Below are 24340 nucleotides of genomic sequence, written 5' to 3' on the forward strand. Positions count from 1 at the left end.
ATTTCAGGCAGACTGGGGAGAGGTTGGAAATTTCATCATAATAAACAGGTGCAAGGTATTTGTAAATGCTGAGCCATGACTGAAGAATTTGTCATAAAAACTACTTGAACTGCCTTCAGTTGTTCAGAAGTAGGTGTTTTTTATCTGAAGTGAGATTTGACAGGCCAAAGAGAATTTTCTTCATCTCTGCAAAAATGTAGGTCAGATTGAATTAGTTTAACAAAAGTACCTAACTCTAGTCATTGTTGTTTTATGAAAGGAGAAAGGAGGGAAAAGGCAAGGAGTGTCCTGGAATCTAGTTCTATTTGTTATTTCTGTCCTGCCTCTGTGATAAGAAGAATCTTTGCATAAAACAGGAGCAAGTGACTGACATAACCCACTTCATCCCTGAATTCCTGCTTATGACAATACAGGCTTAACTCAAGCACTTACTAAGATGACAGTTTAGATGTCTTGGGCTGGGCATAAATTATGTTCCTCTACTGGGCCACTTGAGCTCTTGTTACTTGAATTTGGCAGAAAAAAATATGAAGCTGGTGCTCAGTAATGAGGTTTGGTTCTCTTGGCAACTGTGGTGTCTTTGTGCCTTAAGCAAGACTATGAGCAGAATTTCAGATGAGTGCTTAGTTTGTGTTTGGTTTCTTAAAAAGACATTTGGCTACATGGATTTTGAATTTGCAGAGTAGTTAACGTGCTTTTATACCTACTTGGAGCCACTTCTATATTGTAATCATTCTACACTTTAAACTTTTGTGCTGTTTACAGTAGTGGAGCAATGCTCCTGTGATTTGATTTGAAGTCCTAGAGCTTGACAGTGATGCACTGAGCAGAAAATCGATCTTGATGACTTAATACCACCAGCTGATGAGATGAATAATTACCTTCAATACCTTAAGGTTTCAAGATGTGACAGAAAAGACCTACCCAAAGTTGTCGCCGAGTTTGGAGCTTCATTTATTTCCTGACTAATGTCAAAATGCATCATCATTCTTCAGTGCTTGGCTATCGGTTTGGATTTGTAAATTGTGACTTTACTAAGACCACGAAGGTCTTATAATTAATCAGCAATTTTAAGGAAAATTGGCTGTAAAGTACATGTCTGTAGTACAGAAAGCGACCTGCTCTCAAAAAATTTGGTTAAATGTGTGGAGCCCCATGTAGTCTTAAATGAGTGGTGTCAGCCTAACTCAACTCGAGCTGCACCTCAAGTTACAAACTTGTGCTGTTTTAATATGTTAAGTACAGCAGTTTGGTGGTGAGTCAAAATATGCTTTGTACAGTGTATCTGTAACAGCCAGTTGGTTTCCAAGGTCCCTGTTCTGTGCTTTCTGCTCATTGTGTTGGTGTAGCCAATTCTTTTCACTTATATTATACAATACTCACATTTTTGTCCATGATTTGGAAGTGCTGTTAACAGTTTTCTTCTGAGTCTTGCCCTTCTCCCTTTAAAATATTCTGTGTAGAGTTGGTGTATACAACAAACTGTGTGTAAAATCCCAGCAATTTCACAACCATAGGATGTATCCCAAATTTGGCATGTGAGCTTAAACAGTCACTAAACCAACCTGCTCTAACTAGCATGTATGTCAACATGCCTGTATTTGTCCTGGAATATAAAAATTCTCCCTATTTCTATAGCTGGGGAGATGCCATGTGTCCTCTTTAGCCACTATTTAACTCCCTGAGGAGAATTTTTCTAGTTACCAGCAGAACTCAATCCATGGGTGAAATCACATTTCAGGAAAAATGGCTGCACTGAAATTTTGAATTTATGCAAAAAGCTAAAACAGCTATTCTTCTTGAGCCTTTCTGAGATGATTTTTTAATACAGAATTACGGAGTGAAAGCAATGTAGTGAAAGGTACCAAAGTGACAACATGCCATTAAAAACCCTCCAGAGATGAATCAAAGTGAGTTTCCTTGTGCTGCTCTGCCAGTTTGCCCTCCTTTGGTGGCAGTGGAAACCTATGTGGAAAGTCAAGAGCAGAATTCAAAGTTTGTTCCTTACCATTTGTACCTCTAGAAATATTTGGTAGCATTTAAAAAAAAAATTACTTATTTTTCACTTCAGTGGATAAACATTCTGTGTGAAATGGGATCAACCCATCTCAAAATATACATAGTCTAAAAATCAAGCAAACTTTTGATAGATCATTTAGATGGGATTTCAATCATTACCTCTTTAAGGGAGGTGGAGATACTTGCTACATGGTGCTTACTTTCTAGTTAAAAGAGACAGATTTGAATGCAAGGGAAGATCCTCCTTAAAACTTGTTGCACTGACTTCCATCTCAGATAAAATATTTATGTACAACTGCAAGCCACGAGGTGGTGCTCTCAATCCACTTAAAAAATAATTTTTTTGGTCCTTTTTTATATTTGCACAGTAGGAACATATAGAGGAAAGCATGTTTTATAACTTGGTTTGGTTTCTGCAGCAATCCCACTACACAGACTGCAGTCTATAATGGTAAAAAAGTTTTACTTAAACATTTAAGTCATGCTACCCTTCAGAGGGTTTGAGAAGAACAATCTTTCTGGGAAAACCAGTTCAAAGAAATGGTTAAAAATCCAGTGAAACAAAATGGAACACCTACAGATGAGCTACCTGAATAATGAAACTCTGGAACTGAACACCTGGATGGCAACCGTACATCCGACTGACTCAGTCTAGAGTGTCACCTGTTTTTCATTTGGAAAAGTAAGTAATTCCTCAGTTTTCCTTGACAGGCATGGGGATGGTCCACTACACCAGCCCTGCTCCCCACCCACAGTGTGCTCAGGTCTCAGAGAGTTCTGGTTATACTGAGGATGAGGAGTGTGAACTTCCAGGAGGAAAGGCACCGAAGGCGTGTGAATGGTGTGTGCAAACACTGCAGGGGTCACTGATGGGCCACACAGAAATAAGCACACTGTTACCTTTTGCCTTCAATAATATAAATATATCTGTGTCATCTCATTAAATGCTTCCCTAGATGTTTACTTATGAGTTCTTAGCATGGTGAAAGCCAATCCCTTTTCCACAGTGGCTGTGAAACCTCCGCGGCTGGCAAATAAACAGAGCGATTTCCCAAGGCTCTGCCAGCACGAGAGAATTCAGTTTATTCCTCTTCACCTCTGGATTCCTTTAGCACCTCTTGCCACTTCCTCCCCACCTGTTCTTTGCACCTCAGGAAGGCATCTTCCAGGTGCTTCATGGAGCTGGCCAGGTCTGGGTTGGTGTGGATGGTTACGATGCCGTAGGTCATCCAGGCTGCACGAACTGCAAACCCAACAGACATCACTAAGCCAGGGATTTTCACTTAAAAAAAAGCAGTGGCTGATTCAATATACAAAAAAAAGGATGTGAATTATTTATCAGTAAGGGAAGGCTTTGCTGCAAAATAAAGTGGAAACTGCCTGTAGTAATACTCAAGGTTAAGGAGGCTGGTCAGTATTACTTCTTTATAAATGTCTCAAAGTGCTTCATGACGGAAGTACAGTGATGTAAATGATGAAATAGTTTCACTAATACACACTTCACTTAAAAATTACAACAAAACAGGCAATCAAATAGAAAGGTTCAACAGACTGGTTTAAAATACATGAATATTATATAAGGAGTCCTCTCTCCAGACCAGTTACAGCCAGGAGGCTCCTGTTAGGTGAGGAAGACTAAGATCAAAGAGACTGCAACAGCGAGAGAAAAGGTTTTAATAACAACTTAAACAATGAAATCTTGATCTTCAAATAGTGAGTAACTTAAATAGCAAAATTGATTTTGAAATAATGAGTATATCTGATAAAGGTGAGCAAACAGTTTTAGCACTTAAGCCATACTTGCCCTTTTGTTTTACCCAGAAGCGACTGTAGTTTGTGATGGCACTCTTGAATTGTTTACTTACAAAAAGTTCAATTAACAGTTCTTGTTAGCAGCACACAGTTTCTGATGGAAATGTTGCAGAGCATGGGGAGCAATATGCAGTCCTCTCTGTATAAACAGGACTAAGGTTAAATTTGCAGAGGAGTCTTTATTGTAGCTGAGGAATTAAACCTGAGAGGTGCTATGTATCTATCCCAATGTTTTTCAGAATTAAGTCTCATTTTACATACTAAGTTTTAATACTTGTACATTAAACACCTTAGTAGTATTTCTGTTTTTAACTAAGCATCCATTACCTATTGATTTTTAATTCTGAGCCACCTGAAACTTTTATTTACATGCTTTTTCACAATTAAGAACATTAGGGCATTAGTTGATGGTGATTGTTTCCACTTACATTTCTACCTCAAGGAAGTTTACAGAATAAATATAAATAATAAGCCTTCAGTGTCTTCACTCTAGTAGACAAATCTGTATAATTCTTAATAAGGATCTGTACCTACCTGTTATTTTTTCCATTTCCTCCAGAAGTGTTTCTAAGTCTTTGTTGCACTTCTCCATCATCTCTATTGAGTTTTCACAGTTTTCTTCCTGAGGTTCTGCTTCAGCCATCTACAAGGAAACCAGGAATTTTGTACTTTATTTGACTCTAAAGTGAGTTATTTTCACAGCTGAAAGTAACATTGCACTAAATTAAAAAAAAAAAAAAGGTGTATACATTTTGAATTTACATGTGAATTCAGCAGGAATCTGACCTTGAAGTTACTGACCATCACCTGTATGCTGCATATTATTTCCATCCATTTTGAAATTAATTTAAGTAGAAAGAATTATACTCAAATATGCTGTTGTTTGTGCCAAATAAAGATTTTTGGTGTCAGTAATGACAAGGATCACTGTGTCAAACACTTCATTAGCAAACCCTCTGTCACCCCGTTACAGTTGTCTTCAAGCTTCTCTCCCAGATACTCTGGCCAGGGGCAATTCCTAATTTTCAGTGAGTTGTAAAATCCCCATTTATAACCAGTATTTCACCCTTGCAGGCTCCAGCCAGGTGAGTAAATACACTTCAGTTCTGTCACCGCGTTTAAGTGCTTACGATTTCCTGACCTTTAGGTTGTAGGGAGTGAAATTTCAGGACGTAAAAACGCCCGGGGCAAAAACAAACGTAGTTTTAGAGCCGACAACGCGACACAAAGCATTGGCTTTAATTTAATTCTCTGAAAACCACCGACGGATGGGATGGAACCGTGACGAAGGAGATGGAAGAGGGTCACTGCAGTAACTACATACATCACATAGCAGGCACAGTTTTTGTCAGAAACTCAGTGTGTGGGTGTGTTTTCTGCTTTTTTATTGCCGCTAAAGGTGGGAGGGACGCAATGGACTGTTTGCAATGGCCCCACAGCGTTTCCAAGCGGTGCCAAACCTCACAGACGCTGGGGCGCTCGGGCGCCGCTTCACACAACCGCTCCCATGGCGAGCCCTGTACGCCAGAGACCTTACAAACCGCGACCCCCCGCCTTTACCACACGCTCCGGGCACGCTTTGACCGCCCGGCCAGGCCGGGGACGAGCCGCGGGACGAGCCCCGGCCCACCCCGGTCCACCGGCCACCTCACGGGCCCGGGCGGAAGCCGCGGCCCCCCGCCTCACCCGGGGGGCGGACCGGACGGGGCCCATCAGCCCGCCCCGTCGCGCTGCCGCCGCGGCGCGCTGATTCTGTGTTTCACGAGCACAGGGTGAGGAGGCGGGCGGCCCGCGGGGGAAGGAGGCGGTGCGGCGTTTCCGCGGCTCCGTGCCGGGCGACCCGTTGCCGGGCCGTGTCCCGGCTCCGTGCCCGGCCGTTCCCGGTCGTGCCCGGGCGGTCCCGGCTCCGTGTCGCGGCTCCGTGTGCCAGCTCCGATGCCCCGCCAGCCCCCCTTGCCGCGCAGCCGGCTCCGAGCCGCGTCACGGCCCCTCAGCCGCCCCACATCGCCGCCAGCCCCGCGGCACGGCCGGGCAGCGAAGCCGCGGCGACGCTTGTTTGCGGTTTCAGGGGTTTTTCGTGAAAGCAACCGAGAAGTTGCGTCTTGTCCCTTTAAAGTTTGCAAGCTGTTCTCCTACTTCTCCTCTCAGGGAGTCTTTACCTCCCCGCCTACGTGATGGGGAGAGGCTGCAGAGCGGGGGCTGCAGTGGCAGCGCAGGGAGCAGCAGTTTTAGGGTCTGTTTAGGTTAGATAATAATAAATACTTCACAGTGAGGGTGGTGAGGCACTGGAGCAGATTGCCGCGAGGAGCTGTGGATGCCCTGTTGGAAATGACATAACTTTCCTAAGTATTTTCTTAAATTTTTAGCTCATGGTAGCGGGTGGCTGGGTTTCTTTTCCACAGGCTCCTGTTGGTGTGATCTTTAAAACAGCCGAACCTTTTGAGTTTCTCTGGACTGGCCCTGATGAGCTTCAGTAAATAAAGCTTGAGGGAGTTGAGGGCTGGACATCTGGGATCTTAAATTTATGGTCCATGTTGGAGCAACCAGAAGATATAGAGGGGGTTGATTAACAAAGACATTACAGCCGCGAGTTGGAGACTTGTCTGAGGAAGATAGAAGGACCAAAGAATGCAGATCAAATTAGCCAAGAAAGGATAGAATACTAATCAAATGAAGAGAACTGTGTAACTTAGAAACAATAAACGTCAGTTTCTTTGTTTGCTAAAGTGTATAAACATGTGAAAAGTCTTCAAAGGGACACAGGTGGCTGGAATGATTCGCTGCATGTCTCTGGCCAGAATCAAGTAATGCCTGGCTCACTAACACTTAAAAGGTAGTGTTGGAGAGTTTAGTTTCTTCCCGAGGATTTTTGGTAACATTATCTCCCTGCCAACATGATGGAGAGAGACTTTGGGGCCTGCAGTGACAGGACAAGGAGAGACAGCTTTACAGCAGAAGAGAGTTGGTTTAGATGAGATGTAAGGAAGAAGTACTGTACAATGGGGATGGTGAGGCCCTGGCACAGGTTGCCCAGGGAAGTTGTGGCTGCCCCATCCCTGGAAGGGTTCAGGGTCAGGCCAGATGGATAGTGGAAATTGTCCCTGCCCACGGCAGAGGGGTTGGAGCTGGATGGTCTTTGAAGACCCCCTCCCAAACTGTTCTACGATTCTGTTATCTTTGCCTTTATTAAAAAAAAAAATATTGGAGAAGGTGTTTGCAGGACTAGGCAAAATCAAGTTAGAAATTTTCTGGAGAATGAGCAACAAGACTCAAAGTTTGAGAAGAGTTTGCTGATATTAGGAATTACCTTCCGTGAATTGTCCATGCCCCAAATCACGTCCCATTCCAGATCAATATCCAAACCTTAAATGGTTTGGGCTGTCTCTTGTTCTCCTTTTTCATCCACCAACGCAAACTCTGTCCTGTTTTCAAATTATTTTATATATTAGTATTCTTATCATGCAGCAAACTTGCTCATCTCTTGCAATCACCACTCAATTCGCTGCCAACTGGTGACAACCCACCTTCAAAATAAACAAAATGAAGTATTTATTCCCCCAAGTTACATGAATGCTGTATAATTTATGAGCATTTTGTTGCTAAAGTTTTGCTGGGGTTCAAAATCAGTTGAGTAAAATCCTTGTTATGTTGTTACAGTGTTTTATTTCCCCAGACAGTCTCACTGCCAGCTGTCTGAGGCACAGGTACTGGGTGTTTAGGTCATTAGAGGTCAGGTTTTGCCAGGAAGAGCTGTTGGGTTATCACTGAAAAACATGAACAGTGTGGAAATGTGGTGGTGAAGAGAAGCAACTTAAGAGGAAAATTTATATATTTAACAGAAAGAAAAAAAGTGCCAAACCCCTGAATAGAGAGGAAGTGCTGGCAAACTACTGAGCCTTCACCTGGCTGATGAAAATTGATGCATAATCATTCAGTCATTTCAGTTTTATATGGAGAAGCTATTTTTTTTCTTTATTTCTTTTCATATAATTCCTACCCCTTCCTAGGCTTTGCTCCTTTGGAAATGTTAAATAACAACTGCAGGGATGAACTGAAAATCACACTAGAATTGCCATTTTCAAGATAAAAAAAATTTAGACATTAAATAGGCTAATTAATTTTTCTCAATTAAGAAGACCTGCTATCTTGAGAGGCAAAGCTCGTGAGGCAGAACAGAGACTTGGGATGGTGATGGGAAGGTTTTTTTGTTTTCACTTTTAGATCATTCGTTCTGATTCTTACCCCAGTCAGGGATTAATAGCTGGCTTGCAGAACCTTTCAGCCTCTTGTGATGTCCCACCCTTAAGGGGAAGGGAGCACCCAAGGTTTGTAAATGCCTGTGGTCAAAAGGAACGACAAAAGTCGGAGGGTCCACAAAAAAACTCACTAAATTTTATTAGTAAATTACACACTTGGCTTGGAAATTGGTATGTGAGTCCCTGACATACTATATAAGCACATGGCAGTGTGGTTTGGATGAAGGGGTAAGATAAAAAGGAAGAGAGAAAGAAAGAGATGAATTAAAGAGGAAGAGAGAGAGAGAAAGAAAGAAAGGAAAGAAAGAAAAAGCAAGAAAGAGAAAAAGAAAAAAGAAAAATGAAAGAAAGAAAAAAGAAAGAAAAGACAGAAAGAAAAGAAAGAAAGAAAGAAAGAAGAAGAAAGAAAGAGAGAAAGCTCCTTATCTTCTGGGATTCTACCCCTCTGTGGGCTTAGGTTGACCAAAAGATCAGTCCCAGTCCATCAGGTTTAAGCCACGGTTTTAAGTCTTACATTAGAGCGTGAAAGTAAGTGAGAGATCTCACAGCCTCTAAACTACTGAAGTAAAAGTGAACAAACACCACGATGACATTTAACAAGGGGATCCTTTCACCTGAAGTTTGGTTTCTTTCTGGTCCAGTAGCAGTTACTTGGAGCATGCTTAGTTCTGGAAGCTGAACTGCAAAATTAGCACCCCTGTGCTAATTTTAATTAACTGTCCCTCACACAGGACAAAGACTGGATGGTTTGTGGTTGAATTGCTGCTTGGTCCCAGAACCCCATCAGTGTGTGGATGGTTTCTAGGTGTGCTATAGCTGTCTTGGAGATAAAGAGGATGGGTATGTTAATAGAGCTGTCAGTCTGCTGCCTTTCAGTGCATTTAATCATAATTGTCCAAGGAAAAAGCAGAGAGAAGGACAGAGGCAGCCAAACAGGCAGTGTGTTCTTTGTGGATGCACAGGCAATACAAGCCACAGCAGGAAAAGTTTGTTTTTCACAGCACAGTAAATGACTTCTGTCACTTCACTGAACAGGGGGAGAGGCTTGTGGATGAGCAAGGAAGATTATATAATTCCGAGGCCTGAACTCTGAACTGCATAATCTTAAACTCATTAAAATCTCTTATCCAACCAGTCAGACTGGGAGCACAACAGAGAGATCGATGGGGGGAATTAAAAGCAGCAGCGATTGCTGCTTTGCACATGCTTACCTGAATATTAACCCTTTGCCTTCCCACACTGTCTTCCACAGTGGGGAGGGGTAGAAACTGAAAGAAGGAGGAAGATTTTAATTTACCATATTTTTAAACAGGGATCTGGATAAGTTTTTCCAGGTGCTCCCAGGGAAGATGCCTGTGGAACGCATTTCAGTAAAGAACTCATTTAAATGAGGAACTGTCCTTTGTGTTTTAGCCACTTTTTGATGGAGAATAAGACAGATCCCCTGCTCCCTCATGGAGAAAATACTGCAGAGAGTCAATGCAACTTAGTGCCAGAGTGGGAGGAATGCTGAACCCAGAGTCTGAGCCTACACTGTGCAGCTGCAGTGATGTTTTGAACTCAAGATGATTTTCAGTCTAGAAGGTGTCCTTCCTGGTTTCTCAGGGGATGGAAGTCCACATCACAGGACTTTCACTAATACTGTTTTGCCCACTTCTGTAGACAGATCAAGCAATGAAGAAACTACTCCTGGTTTTCACCATTTTGCACACGTGGGTAGTGAATGCCAGCTGGAGGAATAATGCCAGAGGGAAGTTTAGGATGTAGTGGTGTACAAGTATATTCATCTGCAGTCTCTCTTATGGGTAAATTAGCTATTGTCTTTTGGTATCTAAAGCTATTGACTCTGCCACAACTCAGATTTTCCCACAACAACATTCTTATATGCAGCCCCAGTGTTAACAGGAGTAGGTGAGTTTTGCTGAAGCAGTTGGCAGAGATCATATCAACTTCTGCCTCTTCCCAAAGCCACCTGCATCCTGCTGTTGACTGTGACATGAACTTTGTCTCTCAACAGTTGTTTACTCTTTTAATACAACTGCCTGGAGTAGGCAAGCAGATAATCTTGTGTAGACTCATATAACCAGGACTCAGGGATCTGGAACTCCTCACACAGGATTCATCAGTGACAGGGGAGGGCAGGCCAAGAGCTGGGACTTGCAGAAGAAAGTCCCCAGCACTAAAATGCTGAGAAGATCACACCCCACGGCTGCTGAGGGCACCAGCACAGCACAACAGACCCCAAGGGCATCATGGCAGGAAAAAGTCAGGGGGCAAGTTCAGGAATATTGTCTGGTCTGGTCTGGGAGCTCAGGATGGTGTGAGGAAAGAGCAGGGCAGAGCTGACTGCAGGGCTGGAAAATGCTGGCAGAATCCCTGGCCAGCCTGAGCAGGAGGGGTACCAAGGGACAAGGCAGAATGTGAGAAAAGCCAGCGTTCCTGCTGCCTCTTGTAGCACGTTTTGTTGTTATTAACCTTTTTATCTCTTTCTTCACCTGCAGATTGTGTCCCTGATGCTTTTTCAGCACGTAGAGTCTTTAGGGGTTTTATGTGGATTTTCTGTTCCAAGAACCCATTTTTTCTGAACGTGAACCTGTGACTGGAAGCGCCCAATTTCTTTTTATTACCTTAAATAATAATGTAATAAACCTCTCCCTCTTCACCCGTGTTTGTCTGCCTTTCCAGTCACACTCCAGGTCGGTGCCTGAGGACTCTGCCTGTCTCTGTACCCGCTGCAGGAGCAGGCAGACCCGTTTGGCAAGTGTGACCCTGCCTGTCAGCTGTGTGTTGGACATCCCTGGGGAGACAGCTGAGAAGACCTTGGGAAGAAAAGAACTGAAGCTGGGCGGGTCTGGGGCAGAAAAATCAGTGAAGGAGGAACTTAGTCATAAGAATTACAACCACACCAAGGTAATCATCAGCTTCGTTAGGAGTGGCCTCGAACGAACTGGGAACCAGCAGCAGGAAAAGACTCCTGCGGGGCAGGAGAAGTGGTGCAATCCAGGTGAGTGAGAGAAAACACTTCTGGAGGAGCAGTTAATGACTATTTATTTTTTAAAAAGGCTTTTAGTAACGTGAATGTGACCTGGATTAGAATATAGCTGTACCATGAAGTCTAGATGCCTGTGGATATATGTGTATACTATATATATGTGTGTATATCTGTATATATATGTGCTTACTCCTTGTATTGAAGTTACTTATAAATTTCTGTGATCATGACGGTATTGGGGTTTGAGGAAAAAAATAAGAGAGGTGTGTCCTCTACACGCAGGTTGATTTGAACAAAATAGCTTATGGGCACTTTTTAAACAGGAAGAAATTAACAAAGTAATTAAGTTTCATATAAAATTAGTCTCAGTTCACTGAAACGGTGCAGGGTGATGCTATGCATGTGTGGATAAATATGTTCAGTGTTTGGTTGAGTAATACATGCCTAGGGCTGAATTCAGAACTAATTAGCATTTTACTTCCATCACTGGTGCTTGATTGTGAGGCAGTGAACTCTAATCCAAAGTGGTGCAGATATCTATACATTTTCCTATGTTTACCTGTTTGCATGAGCAAAAATTAAATTATAAACAAAATCCATGTTAAATCCACCCAGAAACATCCAAAACTTGGGAAACTGTGAAGCTAAAGTTGTGTACACAGCTTCAGGTGGCTGTGAATTTATGAAAGCAGATTAATCTTCCATTTCTTAAGCCATTAAGCAGCAATGTGATGTTATGTAATATTTTTATCACACAGCAGGTTTTTTACAACAAGAGCTACGTGTATGCATGATCCTTCAGAAAAAACTCATTATTATATTCTGTCACAGCTTTTGCTGTCACAGTTACTCAGAATATCTGTATTGAGTTTGTGTTAGGGTTTGGTACAGGCTTAGTACCAGCAGCTCCCAGCAAAATCAGAGTTCAGTCTGTAAGGAGACATTTTCAAAAGTAATGTATGATTTTGACTTCACGAAAGGAAGTCATAGGTAAAACTGTGCTGTTGGGAGTTTAGCCTCTAGGCTTTTCAATCCCAGACTCTAAGGGCTTCAGGTTAATGTATTCCTCAGCTTTTCTTTTTATTATTATTATTTTAACTTATTTTGCAGATTACCTTTGAGCAAGTACTTTTTGTGGTCTTAATTCAGGGGCAGTGTAATTAAGATACATGTTAATTTTTCAGAAACCATAATAGGCCGTGTCTACATTAGGAAAAAATATTTTTGTCTTAATCACCATTCAGGTTCTGTTCCATTTCTGTACTTAGAATTCCTTACAAGGCACAAATAAATTAATTTTTGTGAGGTGATCTGAGTTTTTCTGCTGTATTGAAAAGGAGCCAAGTTGGCCCTAAGTAATCCACCTGCTCCAATAGCAGCATGGACCTCATTATTTGCTGTTTTCTCCATGGTCTGGCTCTTCAGAAGTGGTCAGCCTAATTTTCTTTCACTCCCTTGCTGGGCTTCTTCAGTAGCAGCTGGCCTGAGTTTGATGTTCAAGTACTGCCTCTAATTTTGGACCAAGAGAAAACCTTTTGTCACTGTAGGTGATTTTTGAAACACTTTGTTTTCTTACAGGGTGTTACAGCTGTTTCAAAAGGGAGTTATACAACTAAACCTTTGTAGCTGAGTGGTACAACCAGTACAGCCAGCCACATTTTTGTAATCCTTGGTCACAAGGACAGAGGTGACTCTGGTGTGTTATAATCTGGGCCGACTGGTCAGAATTTCCCGGTTTTTTCCCATTTCCCCAACACAGTTGAAGGTGCTGCTTGGTAACCCCCAGGTGCCTTGCAGTGAGAGATGAGATGGCTCCATGGGCCAGGGAAACCTTGCAAAGGTCTCAGGACCTGCCAGGCTGTTGGAAACAGTCCCTCAGGTCTTCTGGAGGCCAAAGAGACAGAATATGTGGTCTAACAAATGCACAGCTTTTTGTATCAAGCTGTTGGTCTTGAAACCTGTCAGACTTGTTTTTTATTTGCTTTGGATGCTGCTTTTAGTAAAAGAGGGACATGGCAAGGGGAGAAACCTCTGTTTCACTCTGTTTGCTTCTCCATGGCGCTTTTCCTCTCCCTCTTCTCTCCCTTTCAGTGTCCACAGCTGCTGGGCTGTCCTGAGCCCACACGTGGTGGCTCCTGGAATTCCCTTTCAGCCAGGAGGACACTGCACTCGTGCAGAGCAGTTGCCTGGGCCTTGACTGGTGCCCATGTTCAAAGGTCATGTAAAAGAGGAGGAAAATAATAAAATAAAATAATAAATGGTGACTGGAAAAAAGCTTGGGAGTAAAGTTCTACCACTGCAAGAAATTAAGTAGAAAGCATCGTGGTTAAGGGATTTATTTTGTCTTTTATCTGTCAGGCAATATGCTGGACTGAAGTGGGGAACTGCTCAGCTGTTCCTTAGTTATATTCCAGTTGGTCCTCACAATCAGTGCATGGAGAACAAGTGTAAGAATACTTTTATAATAAAGTGGTGTGCAGTTAATGTGGGATAGGAAGTCTGGAGAAATAACTGCATTAATTCCATGTCAGCTCATAGAACATTTTAAATGAAGATCCAAATGAGTGTTGGCCTTTATTTTTGTCATATTAGATTAGCCAGCTGTTTCTTTGGACAGAGTAGCTAATCATTGCACAAGGATTTACACGTTTGCACTGATGGTGGGAACTGCTGTTAGTTCACAGGTCAGACATGTTCAGTGGCAAAGCTGTCTTACTTACTGTGATTATGTACAGCTTATTTTCCTGAGCATGGCAGGAGCAAGCAGGAGGCAGTTTCTGCGTGTGCAGCATTCCAGCTGTCTGTTCCCACATATTCCATGGACATGGAAGACTTGATATTTCTATTTCTTTTCAGTCTTCACCACAGTATTTGTCACTCAGGCTTCTTAAATCTTAGTCCTGGCACTTTAAATAGCATAAACTGAGCCTGATGAGAACTTTAAGGCCATAAAATGTGAGAGAAAACAGGTTATTTTAGGGCAGATCACCTTCCTGATCCAGTGAATGCTTCTGCCAGTGCTAAGGGGACAGTTTACAAGTGGGAATGTATATATACCAGGGGGCTCTATAAATCATAGTAAGGGTTATGCTGGCACACAGTGCCTGTGGATCTGTGTGGGAATGGTCTCACAGTGCAGCTTCAGATGAATTAGCCATTCACCACCACTAAAAGGGCAGGAAACCACCATGGCAAAAGAAACAGTGTATTTTTCCTGCTGGGTTAGTGGTTTGGATCAGTCTACCATGTTATCAGTTGCACAGCTGGGAGCAAAACAAGGAGCGAGAAGAAAGCAAAGGGAAGAGGTAATCCCTTCTTTTGGCATCACTGAGCACTTAATTCAGCTCAGCTGCATTCACCTTCAATGTTTGAGCTTCCTGAACTGGTTTAAGCAGCCCCCACCACTGGAAATGTTCAAAGCCACATGTGCTGTGGCACTTGAGGACGTGGTTTAATGGTGAACATGGTGGTGGTGCTGGCTTGGCTGTTTGACTTGCTGATCTGAGAGGTCCTTTGCAACCTTAATGATTCTGTGATGCTGTGAAGTCCAGGGAGTGGCATTCAGTGTAGGTAAAAGAATACTAAAAAACCCCAGTGGAACCAGCTGGCTCTTACTTGCAATTGCACCAATTCTCTAATGCAAAGTCTGAATTTGAACCTTTTGAGGTGTTTTTGTCCCCTTTATCCTGGCTTGGTGCTGACAAACTGTCTTCTTATAATAAAATAAGTAACTGAGCACTGTTGATGTGATTCCTGCCATGTGTTAGTTCCACATAACTTTCATGTGTCCCCTACTGGTACACTGCAAAAGGTATTAAATGTATAATGGGAGTTCTGTGGATTTCTGAGCTACAGTTGGATTTCTGAGTTACAATTCTTGTTGTGAGGATAGGAATGTAAGAACTGCAGTAATGTTACTGTTAGACCAGTAAGCTGCAGAAAAAGCCCAAGTGTGAGAATTCATTTAGTCTCAGCCTGAAAAGCAGCACTGAAAGGCACCTCAGAATTATCTTATTGAGAACAAGTTCTGTTCCTGCTTCCTGAGCTTTACAAAATGATGGGACACATGGAGTGGAAATGGGCTTCTCTAATCAAACTTGGAGCTTGGACTGTTTATGACTCAAATTATACATTGATTGCTGGCTAATGGTCCTAAAGTCTATTTCTCTGTGTCTGTTCAGATGTGTCTTTCTTGTCTCTGTGTATGTGAGAGTGAGAGAATTTGTGTGTAAGTGTGTGTATGTGTTATAGGTTGGAACCAGGTGAATTTGCTGGCATATCAATCCAATCCAATTAAATAAAAAAAGGAGAGAGAATTTTTGTGATACCTTAAAGCACAGATATATTCCATTTTCCTCTGTCCACTGCCTCTGTTGTGCCACTGATACAGCATAATTTCACTCGTTAATTTTAAGCATGAGAACAAACTCTGTTTAATGTTCCATCACCGAATTCCATAAAACCAATGCCATATATTGTCATTAACATTTGCCATTGAGGTTAATTGCCTTAAACTCATAGCCCAAAATAATTGCTTGCAGGATAAGTCACAATGCCTGTGAAATGTTCTGGAGGATACTGTGTGTGAAGCTGTTATGTCTTAAATTTTTGGCAGTGTTTATAAGCAGCAGTGACTATATGTACATGCCTTGCCTTTCTGTCAGTCATCAAACTATTCACTGCACTAATTTTTGCAATTTAGAAATAGCAGTCCAGGTCCTCTGATGGTCAGTGCAGCACCACACAGACTGTCCCTATCACAGCTTCAGTGCTCAGTGAAGATTATTATAAGGGGTAGAAAGCTGCATATTCAGTTCATTTGTTGCTTCATAATCATCCTTTCTCCTAATAAATTTTGTTATTATTCCTTGTCTCTGTGCAGAAGGCAGAGGTTGGAGACCTCCTTGCTTGTAGCTGAACATGGCAGGGGATGTGAAGAGGTTCACACGAATGCTCCTGGAATGCAGCAGCAATGACAAGCTGTGTGGTAAGATTCCCAGATTCCTTTGTAATAATAAAGCTTATTAATAGTTTAATAATAAAGCTTATTAACCTTTATAATAGCAAAGCTTTCACATGCTGAGCAGGGAGTCCACCTTTGCTAAAAAGTGGACCAAGTCCTTTCCCCTCCTCCACCTGCCTCCCAGCCCACACAGAAAGCTGGGATTGAGCTTTCATTGTGTCTCAGGGGAGAAACTTTTATGGGGGTGCAGCCTTTGTGGCAGGATTCATCTCACATCATTTTGGCCATTTGTCTAATTTGAATTAGACATGCAATAGTCATTAAAGGTTCCCTGCAGTTTCCCAAAGGGCCAGTTTTGGGAGATTTTGATTTCATGACTTTCTGGCATCTTTGGGAACTGAAATATGGTCTTGGCCTGTGCAAAAATAGCACCACCTCAAAATCTGGGGACCTAAGATAGTTCCCTTCACAAGCCTTTTTATCTGCAACGTCTTCCAGTCAAACCCCAAAGCAGGTGCCCACACCCTGTTTCCTTTAAAATGCTCCGTGTAATTTTAATGGAAGGAGCTGGAGCTGGAGCTGCGTGTGTTTTTGTGATGGCTTAGCAATGTCCAGCCCTTCCCACTCCCTGCTGTCCCTCTGCCAGTGCTGGTTCTCTTTCAGTGGTGGATGGTGCTTACGAATGGGTACAATTCCATTCAGGCATCTAAATAAGGGATTCCAGGCAGTTTTGAACAAGGGGGTGGCAGCACTAACAGTGTCCAGCTGCTCTTCCAAGGAGCAGAGGTTGGAACACGTGCTCTTGGGGTTGAAAGTCACTGAGATGGATTGTCACCACTTATTCCTTGGCTTTCCATGTGCTCTCCCTGCTGGCAGTTGTGCGTGAATATCAACCTGAGGTGATCGTTGTCCCAGTTCTCCTCGTGGGGGCTTTTGTCATCGTGCTCACTGTGATCCTTTGGCTCCACTGTCGAGGCTTGAGAGCAAAGCAGGAGCAACCCCCCCCACCATCTGGAACCCAAGGTAAAAACCAGGGCTTTCAACCAGAGGTTGGTTGGACCAGAGTATGGATAGCAGCAGTATAGATGGGTCTGAGGAAATCTAAAGCACCATGTCATATAGGCTGTTTAACATACACGTGAGAGCTGGGAGGTGTATTTATTAACAGCCTTCTAGAGGCTACTGCAAGGAGGGTTTTACATAATTAATTATGAATGGCAGTAATTTTGATGTAGATCACATCTAGTTAATCCATTTTCCGTGCTGTCATTTAAGAAATGCAATTTCAAGCTGCTTTCTCCCACTTCTTATGGAGACAATATGAACTCTTGAGGGGGTAAGGAAAGCTTTGTTGGTGCAAAGTGTTGCTGTGTGGAAATGAATATACAGTTTTGAACTGATTTTGGGTATGTAGAGGCCTCTTAAGCCCATATTAAGGGAAATAATTGAGAATAAAGATAAGGCCTTTGTGGGAACACCCCGTGCATGTCCCTTTCAGAGCTGGTAATAAAAGAAAAGGGTCATTGCTTGAGCACAGAGGAATGAAGTACAAATGTGTCTGATCTAGAAAGTTTATGTAGTTAAATATAGAAGAAATTTCCAGACTAATTCTGCCTTTCATCATAGAATGGGAGATAAATTCTTTCTCCTTTTCAGGCGCCAGGGTAAGTAAGGTACAATAACAGTTCCTTACTTTGTCCTGATTTCCAAAACTCTATGGAGCAAAAATTAAAGAGGATAGAAGGGTGAGCATTGCCACCTTTTGCAAGAGTTCATCTTCCTGTTTTTGTGCATCATCTGTATTTGCTTTTGTCAGTGAAGACAAAGAACCAGCAGGAATTCTGCTCAGCAGAGAATGGCTGCATGCAGCTGAGTGAGACATCTGTGGAGAGCCTGCTAAAATCTGCATCCCTGACTCTGAAGGAGCTGCAGATACCACGAGAGAAACTCCTGCCAGGCACCTTCCAGCTGATAAAACACGGTGGCCGTGGGAGCATCTACAGAGCACAGCTGGAAACTGGGAGCTCTGGGAAGACTAGGACTGTGGTGCTGAAAGCCTTACAAGGTGAGGCACGTGGTCAGGATCCCCCGTGGGACAGATCTCTGATGCTGGGAAGAACTTTGCCATCAGTACTGGGCAAGAACAAGCTGTGTTCAGTATCATGTCAGCCAGTCAGAATGGTGTTTTTGTGGGAATGTCTTGGTAGGATTAAAGATTCCTGACCATCTTGATTTTAAGCTACTCACCCTGTTCTTTGCTGCTGCTGTTTGTTTTCGTTGTTGTTTGGGTTTTGTGTGGGGGTTTGGTTTGTTTGTTGTACTTTTCATTTGTTCTGTTTGTTTGGGTTTGTTCCTTCAGGCCTGGGCAGTCCCCAGGAAGTAAAAGATTTCCTGGGGAGGATTAAATTCCATCAAGATCTTGGCCATCATGAGAACCTGGTTGAGCTGGTTGGATGTTGTGTAGACAAACTCCCACTGTATATGATCATGGAAGATGTGTCTCTTGGTGACCTGCTGACGTTTCTGTGGATGTGTCGGAAGGTGAGTCAAAAGAAGTGATGACAGAACAGCTTCTTAAATTCCTTAGGTGCATATTTATCCCTAAGTCATAGTCCATAAGTCAGAGATGACTCTTTTCATCTCTCCATGCATCCCTCTCTATCAGTCCAAACTATTTCCATCCCCCAGAGAAATTCCACCCAGGTCTAAACTAGAATAGAATTTGAGGGTTCCTCTATTGAGATTCTGTAGTTTGGAGAAGCTGACACAGTTCTGTAAAGCCAAGTCCAGCTTTGCAGACCATTGGACCTCCTTGAAGGGTAGAGCAGGCACTGGAATTAGAGTGAGAATTGATACAGGTGCCTGAATTTGCGAAGTTTGAAATAATGTCCCACTCCAAATGCTTTTAAGGAAACAGCAGTTACAACACCAGGGAGAAGGTCATTAAATAATAACTAATTGGTTAAAAGGCAAGAAGTAGAATATAAGAGTGAAAGGTTGGTACTTTCACTGGAGGGAGCTCAACTGTCTAGGACCTGGTGCTGATTGTTGCATGTATTAATAACCTAGAAAATGGGATGACAGTGAGGTGATGATGGTTGCTGATGATTCCAGCCAGTAAAGGCTGACCCAGAGGAATTGCAGAAGGATATTCCCAGATTGAGAGACTGACCAATAAAAAGAACAAATGAAATTCAGCATGGCTAAAAATGAAATGATGCACAGGTGGAAAAGCAATCTTAGTTTCACATATGTAAATGATGGCTCCATATCTACCCATTGCTGATGAGGAATGAAAATCTGAAAGTATGAGATCTGATAGTATGAAAATATGCAGCCCATTGGAAATGTTAACTCAAGCTGAAAAAAAAAACAACCCAGATATCAGGGGAGGTTTAGATTGGATATCAGGAAAAGTTTTTCACACAGAGGGTGGTTGGGCACTGAACAGGCTCCCCAGGGCAGTGGGCACAGCACCAAGGCTGTCTAAGTTCAAGAGATGTTTGGACAATGCTCTCAGGCATTGCTGGGATGTCCTGTGCAGGGCCAGGATTGGACTTGGTGATCCTGAGGGATCCCTTCCAACTCAGCACATCCTGGGATTCTGCATTTCAGTCAATTTATGACCAACTGTGAAATTACATGTGGGAGCATAAGATTAGATAGTACTCGTTTTATGAGATGAGAAGGAAGCATTCCCCACTATCCTACTGCTATGTCACTTGTTGGAACCAAACAAATTTGTCTCTAGGATGTAATGGCAATGGATGGGATCCCCTATGACCTCACTGAGAGGCAAGTTTATGAAGTTGGACAGCAGGTTGCAGCAGCCCTGGTAAGTCTGCTCCCATTTACTGCATTTTTTTTCCTTCTTGCTTGATTGCAACACAAATCTTCACAGTGCCTAAGCCTTATTGGCCTAAGCACTGAGAATGTGTGCTTTGTTAAAGCAGAGCCCACTGTGCTTGCATGAGGTTGGTGAGTATGTCCCTCTTTTACTCCACAGCGTGGAAGACAAGCTTGAACTGAGTGAAAATTTATATCAACTAAATTTCCTTTTGAAATGATCATGGTTTTCTTTCTTTTCCAACTTCCCAGGCTTACCTTGAAGAGAAGAAGCTGTTCCATGGTGATATTGCTGCCAGGAATGTCCTCCTCCATCCCAACTTCTCTGCCAAGCTCTGTGGTTTGGGTCTGGCCTATGAAACCCACGCTCGTGGTGCCCCCTCGGTCACACGGGGTGTGCCAGTCAAGTGGCAGGCCCCAGAGAGGCTCCTGAGGAAGCCCCCCAGCATCAAGGCAGACGTGTAGGGATTAATTTTTGGACTAGAAGTCTGTCAGACCTGTCTCTTTCACTCCTTTATGTATCATTTTCATGTCCCAAAGGCGTATCCAGTCACAGCATAATGCTCCACATTGCTTTGTTTTCTTCCCTTGCAGGTGGTCTTTTGGAATTCTACTGTATGAAATGATTACATTAGGTAAGGAGATTTTGTGATAATTAAAAAAAAATTTTTTTAAGGAAGCAGCAAATTAACAAGAACCCAAAATCTCAGATTTCAGCATGTAAGGTTGGGCCACTTAAATAAGCACCCTGGTTTTTTTTCCAACTTGCAAAGTCTTGACAATTCCTTTCAGGCTTTCTGTCAATGTGAATTGTGACAGGGAAAAAAACCTGGATCTTAGTAGGGAAGGGATTTTCATTGTCTGGATTTTCATTTTCCATATCGAAGTTGTTGTTTCAGAACAACAACTGAAAAAGTCAGTTCAAAATCATGTAAGTCAAAATCCCAACAGACTTACCCAAGGCAGCACATTCCTCCAAAACATTTCACTTTCAACAAAGGAAGTTTCTCTACATGTTATTTATAAGAGGAAAATGTTTTCTTATCAGAGGAAAACAGGCTGTGAGAGGCCAGAACACATTGAGTTCATCCAGCCATCTTCCCCTTAATGGGATCAGCTATACTGTGTCACTTTACCTTCTGTTTTCTCTTAGAAGTCTTTCAGAACAGGTGAAATATTCTATTCTAGTACTTCATCCCCCTGACAAGAAATTTTTTCTATTGTATGAACTAGAATTTTTTTTTCTGGTGAAGTGTAACTTGTTGTTTATGTGTTTCACCCATCATGAACATGGAAGATTGTTGTTTTCCCATCCTCCTTGTGGAATATTCTCCCTATACTTGAAATCAAATATCTCTGTCTCTCATCTTGGCTTGTTAAGCTTAAATAGCTGCAGTTTCTTTCAGCCTTTCTTCTGAGGTCATGTTATCCAGATGACATGATCCTTCTGTTGCACAGGAGCTTGCACAGCAGCTGTTATCTGCAACCATTGCCACTGAGTTCTACTGTTACTCCTTTTGTCCTTCCAGGTGCTCCACCGTATCCTGAGGTGCCACCTCCTGACATCTTATCACACCTGCAGAGACAGAACATCATGAAGCAGCCCTCACTCTGCCAGCAAGCCATGTAAGCCCCTTGCTTTGTGGGTGATTGAACAGGAGATCTGCAGAGCTAAATGGAAGTGAGACATGGAAAACCAGATCTTACCCCAAATCTCTAAGTCTGGACTAAGCTGAGACTTGTTCTAATGTCTGCCACATCTCCTCACTGGGTTCTGCTGCATAAACCCTTGATGGCCAAAACCTTTCTTTTCTTCTTTTGAAAATGACACTTGTTTTTGTTTCCTTCTTTTGAAAATCCCACTTGTTTCTGCTTCCTTCTTGTGAAAATCATACTTGTTCTTTGCATTTTGTTGCTCCACTGCTGCCTTGCAAGGTGCAGGACTACTCTGGAGTAATCTTTCTCCTCTAAGTAGTGGGATATTCCCTGAAATGAGCACAGCATCCACAGGGAAGATCTAAGGCACATTTCCTTGTATGAAGACATAATTTCTTTTAATATTCAGAGTTTTTTCATCCATCATGCTGTTTCAAAAGTGGATGCCAGACGATATTCTTCCCATTTCCCACAATCCCAGTAGACATCCTGGCAAACAACTGCACACCCATGCATTATTATGTGGCTGCCTATGAAAATCTTAGTACAGATGTGACTCTCTATGGTGTGAGAAGCTGAATTTGGTGTATCACTGATACTGATGATTAAAGAACCCATTCAAACTAAGGATTTGGCAGGAGGAGAAGGGTCACTGAAAGAACTTCACATGGAGGAGGAAAAGGGGGAGTTCTCTGGACGTTTTAAATATGAGATGACTTGACTGTGGTAAAACTTGCTTCTCATTCCCAGTGTTTTCCCTGCTTCTCCATCTTACAGGTACAGCATCATGAAGTCCTGCTGGCAGTGGGATGCAGCTAACAGGCCTTCTCCAGCACAGCTCCTCTGGTCCCTGAAAACAGCTCTGAAGAGCAGCAATGGCCACACAGTTCTGCAGGTGCCTGAGCCAGTGGTGCCTGAACTCTATGCTGATGTTGCTGGTGTTGATGTGCACAGTGTAGTGAGGGAATACACCATCCTCTGAAGGGCCCTTCCACGTGCTGGTGAAGGAGAAGTCACTTGAGTTTTCCCTTCCTAAATATTTTGCAAGCTCAGCATGAGGTGTGTGTGTTGGAAGGGATCCCTTTGTTTTTCAGACGTGTTTATATATCTCAAATCTCTCCTCCAGGCCAGACACAACAAGCTATTAGCATTGTTATTAAATCAACGTGTTGATATCATTCTGCCAGTGGTCATTTGGGAGATAACTGTGTTTAGGGAGCTGTAGAAAATGTAATGAGAAGCTGGAGTTAAAGGAGTGTATTAGGTTTGTGTGGCAAGGATTTGGTTATGGGGTGGACTACAGGGGTGACTTCTGTGAGAAGAGATTCCACCTGCAGCCCTTGGAGGAGCCCACACTGGATGCCTGAGGGAGGCTGTGACCCCGTGGGAAGCCTGGGCTGGAGCAGAGACCTGGGAGGGAGCTGTGGGGAGAGGAGCCCACTCTGGAGAAGGACTGCACCCTGTGGAAAGGGACCCGTGCTGGAGCAGCTCGTGAAGAACTGCTGCCCGAGGGAAGGGCTCAGGCTGGAGAAGTTCCTGGAGGACCCCACACTGGAGCAGGGAAAGAGTATGAGGAGTCCTCCCCGTGAAGAGGAAGGAGCAGCAGAGACACCGTGTGATGGACTGACCACAACCCCCATTCCTGGTCCCCCTGCTGGACAGGAGGAGGCAGAGAAACCGGGAGTGAAGCTGAGCCTGGGAACGAGGGAGAGGTGAGGGAAGGTGCCTTAAGATTTGGTTTTATTTCTCATTATCCTACCCGAATTTGATTAGCAATAGATTAATTTCCCCCAAGTCGAGTCTACTTTGCCCATAGTGGTAATCGGTGAGTGATCTCTCCCTTAGCTTGACCTATGAACCTTTTTTGTTGGATTTTCCCTCCCCTGTCCAGTTGAGAGGAGGGAGTCAGGGAGTGGCTGGAGGGGCACCCGAAATTCAGCCAGACTCAACCCATTTGAGGTTTCTGGAAGTCTTTCCTTTCTGTCCCAGGAAATGCGTCAGTTGGGCATTCAGGGAAGTAGATGTGTTGGGGAATGTGCTGGGGAAGTGTTCAGTAAATGTCTGGGATCTCTCCAGTGCTTTATACTCCCATGGGAGAGTGGGTACTGTGTTAAAACAAACAAGCAAACCCCCAAACAAACAAAAAAACCCCAAACAAAACCAACAGCAACAACAAAACCGAGCAAAGCCCTTCATATCTGACAATATTTGATCATTGATTTTAATGGGCATGCAGACTTGGTAAAAAATTGGAGGTACTTGAAGTTGTGAGCATTTTGCCTTCATTCCAAAAGAAGCAGAATCAGCCTGTGAAACAAATTTCCTCTTCTCCCCTCTGCTGTTTGTGGTTTCTAAGTTGACAGTGCCTTAAGGTTTTCTTCTCTCATTGTTTTGGTGCTTTGAGCATTACAGGTTCTTGTGAAAAAAGAGTAAATGCACTTTAAAGGAATCATTTTAGCATTCCGTGTGGAGTGGATTCAGTGTTCACTCAGTATCCCTCCAATGGCTCTTGTTTGAAGTTGAAGGGCACAGAGACCTACAAAAGGCTGCTTGCAGTTGGTTATATTAATTGGTTTTCAGTATTTCATGTAGTTGAATCCCTGATAATTCCAGAACCAGTTGCAGACCTGCAGCATCCCATGAGACCAAAATTAGGTGTATGAGCCATGTAGGATTTAAGGTGTGAAAAAGCTAAATGATTTCTCTGCAAAATGGGAATGTTTATCCTGAAGGAAATCTTCAACCACCACTTTAGATATTAAACCTATATAGCTGTAAAAAGAAACCTGGTTTCCA

General features: G+C 43.0%; 2 protein-coding genes across 6 annotated transcripts; one reads left to right on the forward strand and one right to left on the reverse strand.

The window, feature by feature from the left end:
• Positions 1-2465: 2465 nt before the first annotated feature.
• SYCE3 (synaptonemal complex central element protein 3) lies at positions 2466-5326 on the reverse strand. 3 transcript variants are annotated; one of them, XM_008930822.2, is made up of 3 exons: positions 5156-5326; positions 4366-4474; positions 2466-3262 (listed from the first exon to the last, which is right to left on the reverse strand). In XM_008930822.2, the coding sequence occupies exons 2-3, from the start codon at positions 4472-4474 to the stop codon at positions 3102-3104; spliced, it is 270 nt and encodes an 89-aa protein (XP_008929070.1). In that variant the 5' UTR covers positions 5156-5326; the 3' UTR covers positions 2466-3101. The 3 variants fall into 3 exon arrangements, with proteins under 3 accessions (XP_008929070.1, XP_017939123.1, XP_017939122.1); XM_018083634.2 differs by having other exon boundaries at positions 4973-5326; XM_018083633.1 differs by lacking the exon at positions 5156-5326 and adding an exon at positions 4795-4899.
• A 237-nt stretch (positions 5327-5563) lies between these two features.
• STYK1 (serine/threonine/tyrosine kinase 1) lies at positions 5564-22898 on the forward strand. Of its 3 annotated transcripts, none has more exons than XM_029963978.1 (11): positions 5564-5603; positions 10773-11091; positions 15962-16066; positions 16919-17065; positions 17859-18107; positions 18402-18583; positions 19794-19877; positions 20141-20349; positions 20483-20523; positions 21418-21514; positions 22322-22898. In XM_029963978.1, the coding sequence occupies exons 3-11, from the start codon at positions 16000-16002 to the stop codon at positions 22524-22526; spliced, it is 1281 nt and encodes a 426-aa protein (XP_029819838.1). In that variant the 5' UTR covers positions 5564-5603; positions 10773-11091; positions 15962-15999; the 3' UTR covers positions 22527-22898. The 3 variants fall into 3 exon arrangements, with proteins under 3 accessions (XP_029819838.1, XP_017939192.1, XP_017939194.1); XM_018083703.2 differs by having other exon boundaries at positions 5567-5603; positions 10826-11091; XM_018083705.2 differs by lacking the exon at positions 5564-5603 and adding an exon at positions 13171-13295 and having other exon boundaries at positions 9448-11091.
• Positions 22899-24340: the final 1442 nt, after the last annotated feature.

The sequence above is a fragment of the Manacus vitellinus genome, unplaced genomic scaffold (assembly GCF_001715985.3).
Source record: "Manacus vitellinus isolate BGI_N305 unplaced genomic scaffold, ASM171598v3 scaffold_66_pilon, whole genome shotgun sequence".
Classification (NCBI taxonomy): domain Eukaryota; kingdom Metazoa; phylum Chordata; class Aves; order Passeriformes; family Pipridae; genus Manacus; species Manacus vitellinus.

Coding starts and splice junctions, on each gene's coding strand:
- STYK1 (XM_029963978.1), top strand. CDS start 16,000: ATGGCAGGGGATGTGAAGAGGTTCACACGAATGCTCCTGGAATGCAGC. Junction 18,108..18,401: donor GGTGCTGAAAGCCTTACAAG/GTGAGGCACGTG, acceptor TTGTTCCTTCAG/GCCTGGGCAGTCCCCAGGAA. Junction 21,515..22,321: donor TCACTCTGCCAGCAAGCCAT/GTAAGCCCCTTG, acceptor TCCATCTTACAG/GTACAGCATCATGAAGTCCT.
- SYCE3 (XM_008930822.2), bottom strand. CDS start 4,474: ATGGCTGAAGCAGAACCTCAGGAAGAAAACTGTGAAAACTCAATAGAG. Junction 3,263..4,365: donor GGAAATGGAAAAAATAACAG/GTAGGTACAGAT, acceptor TTGGGTTTGCAG/TTCGTGCAGCCTGGATGACC.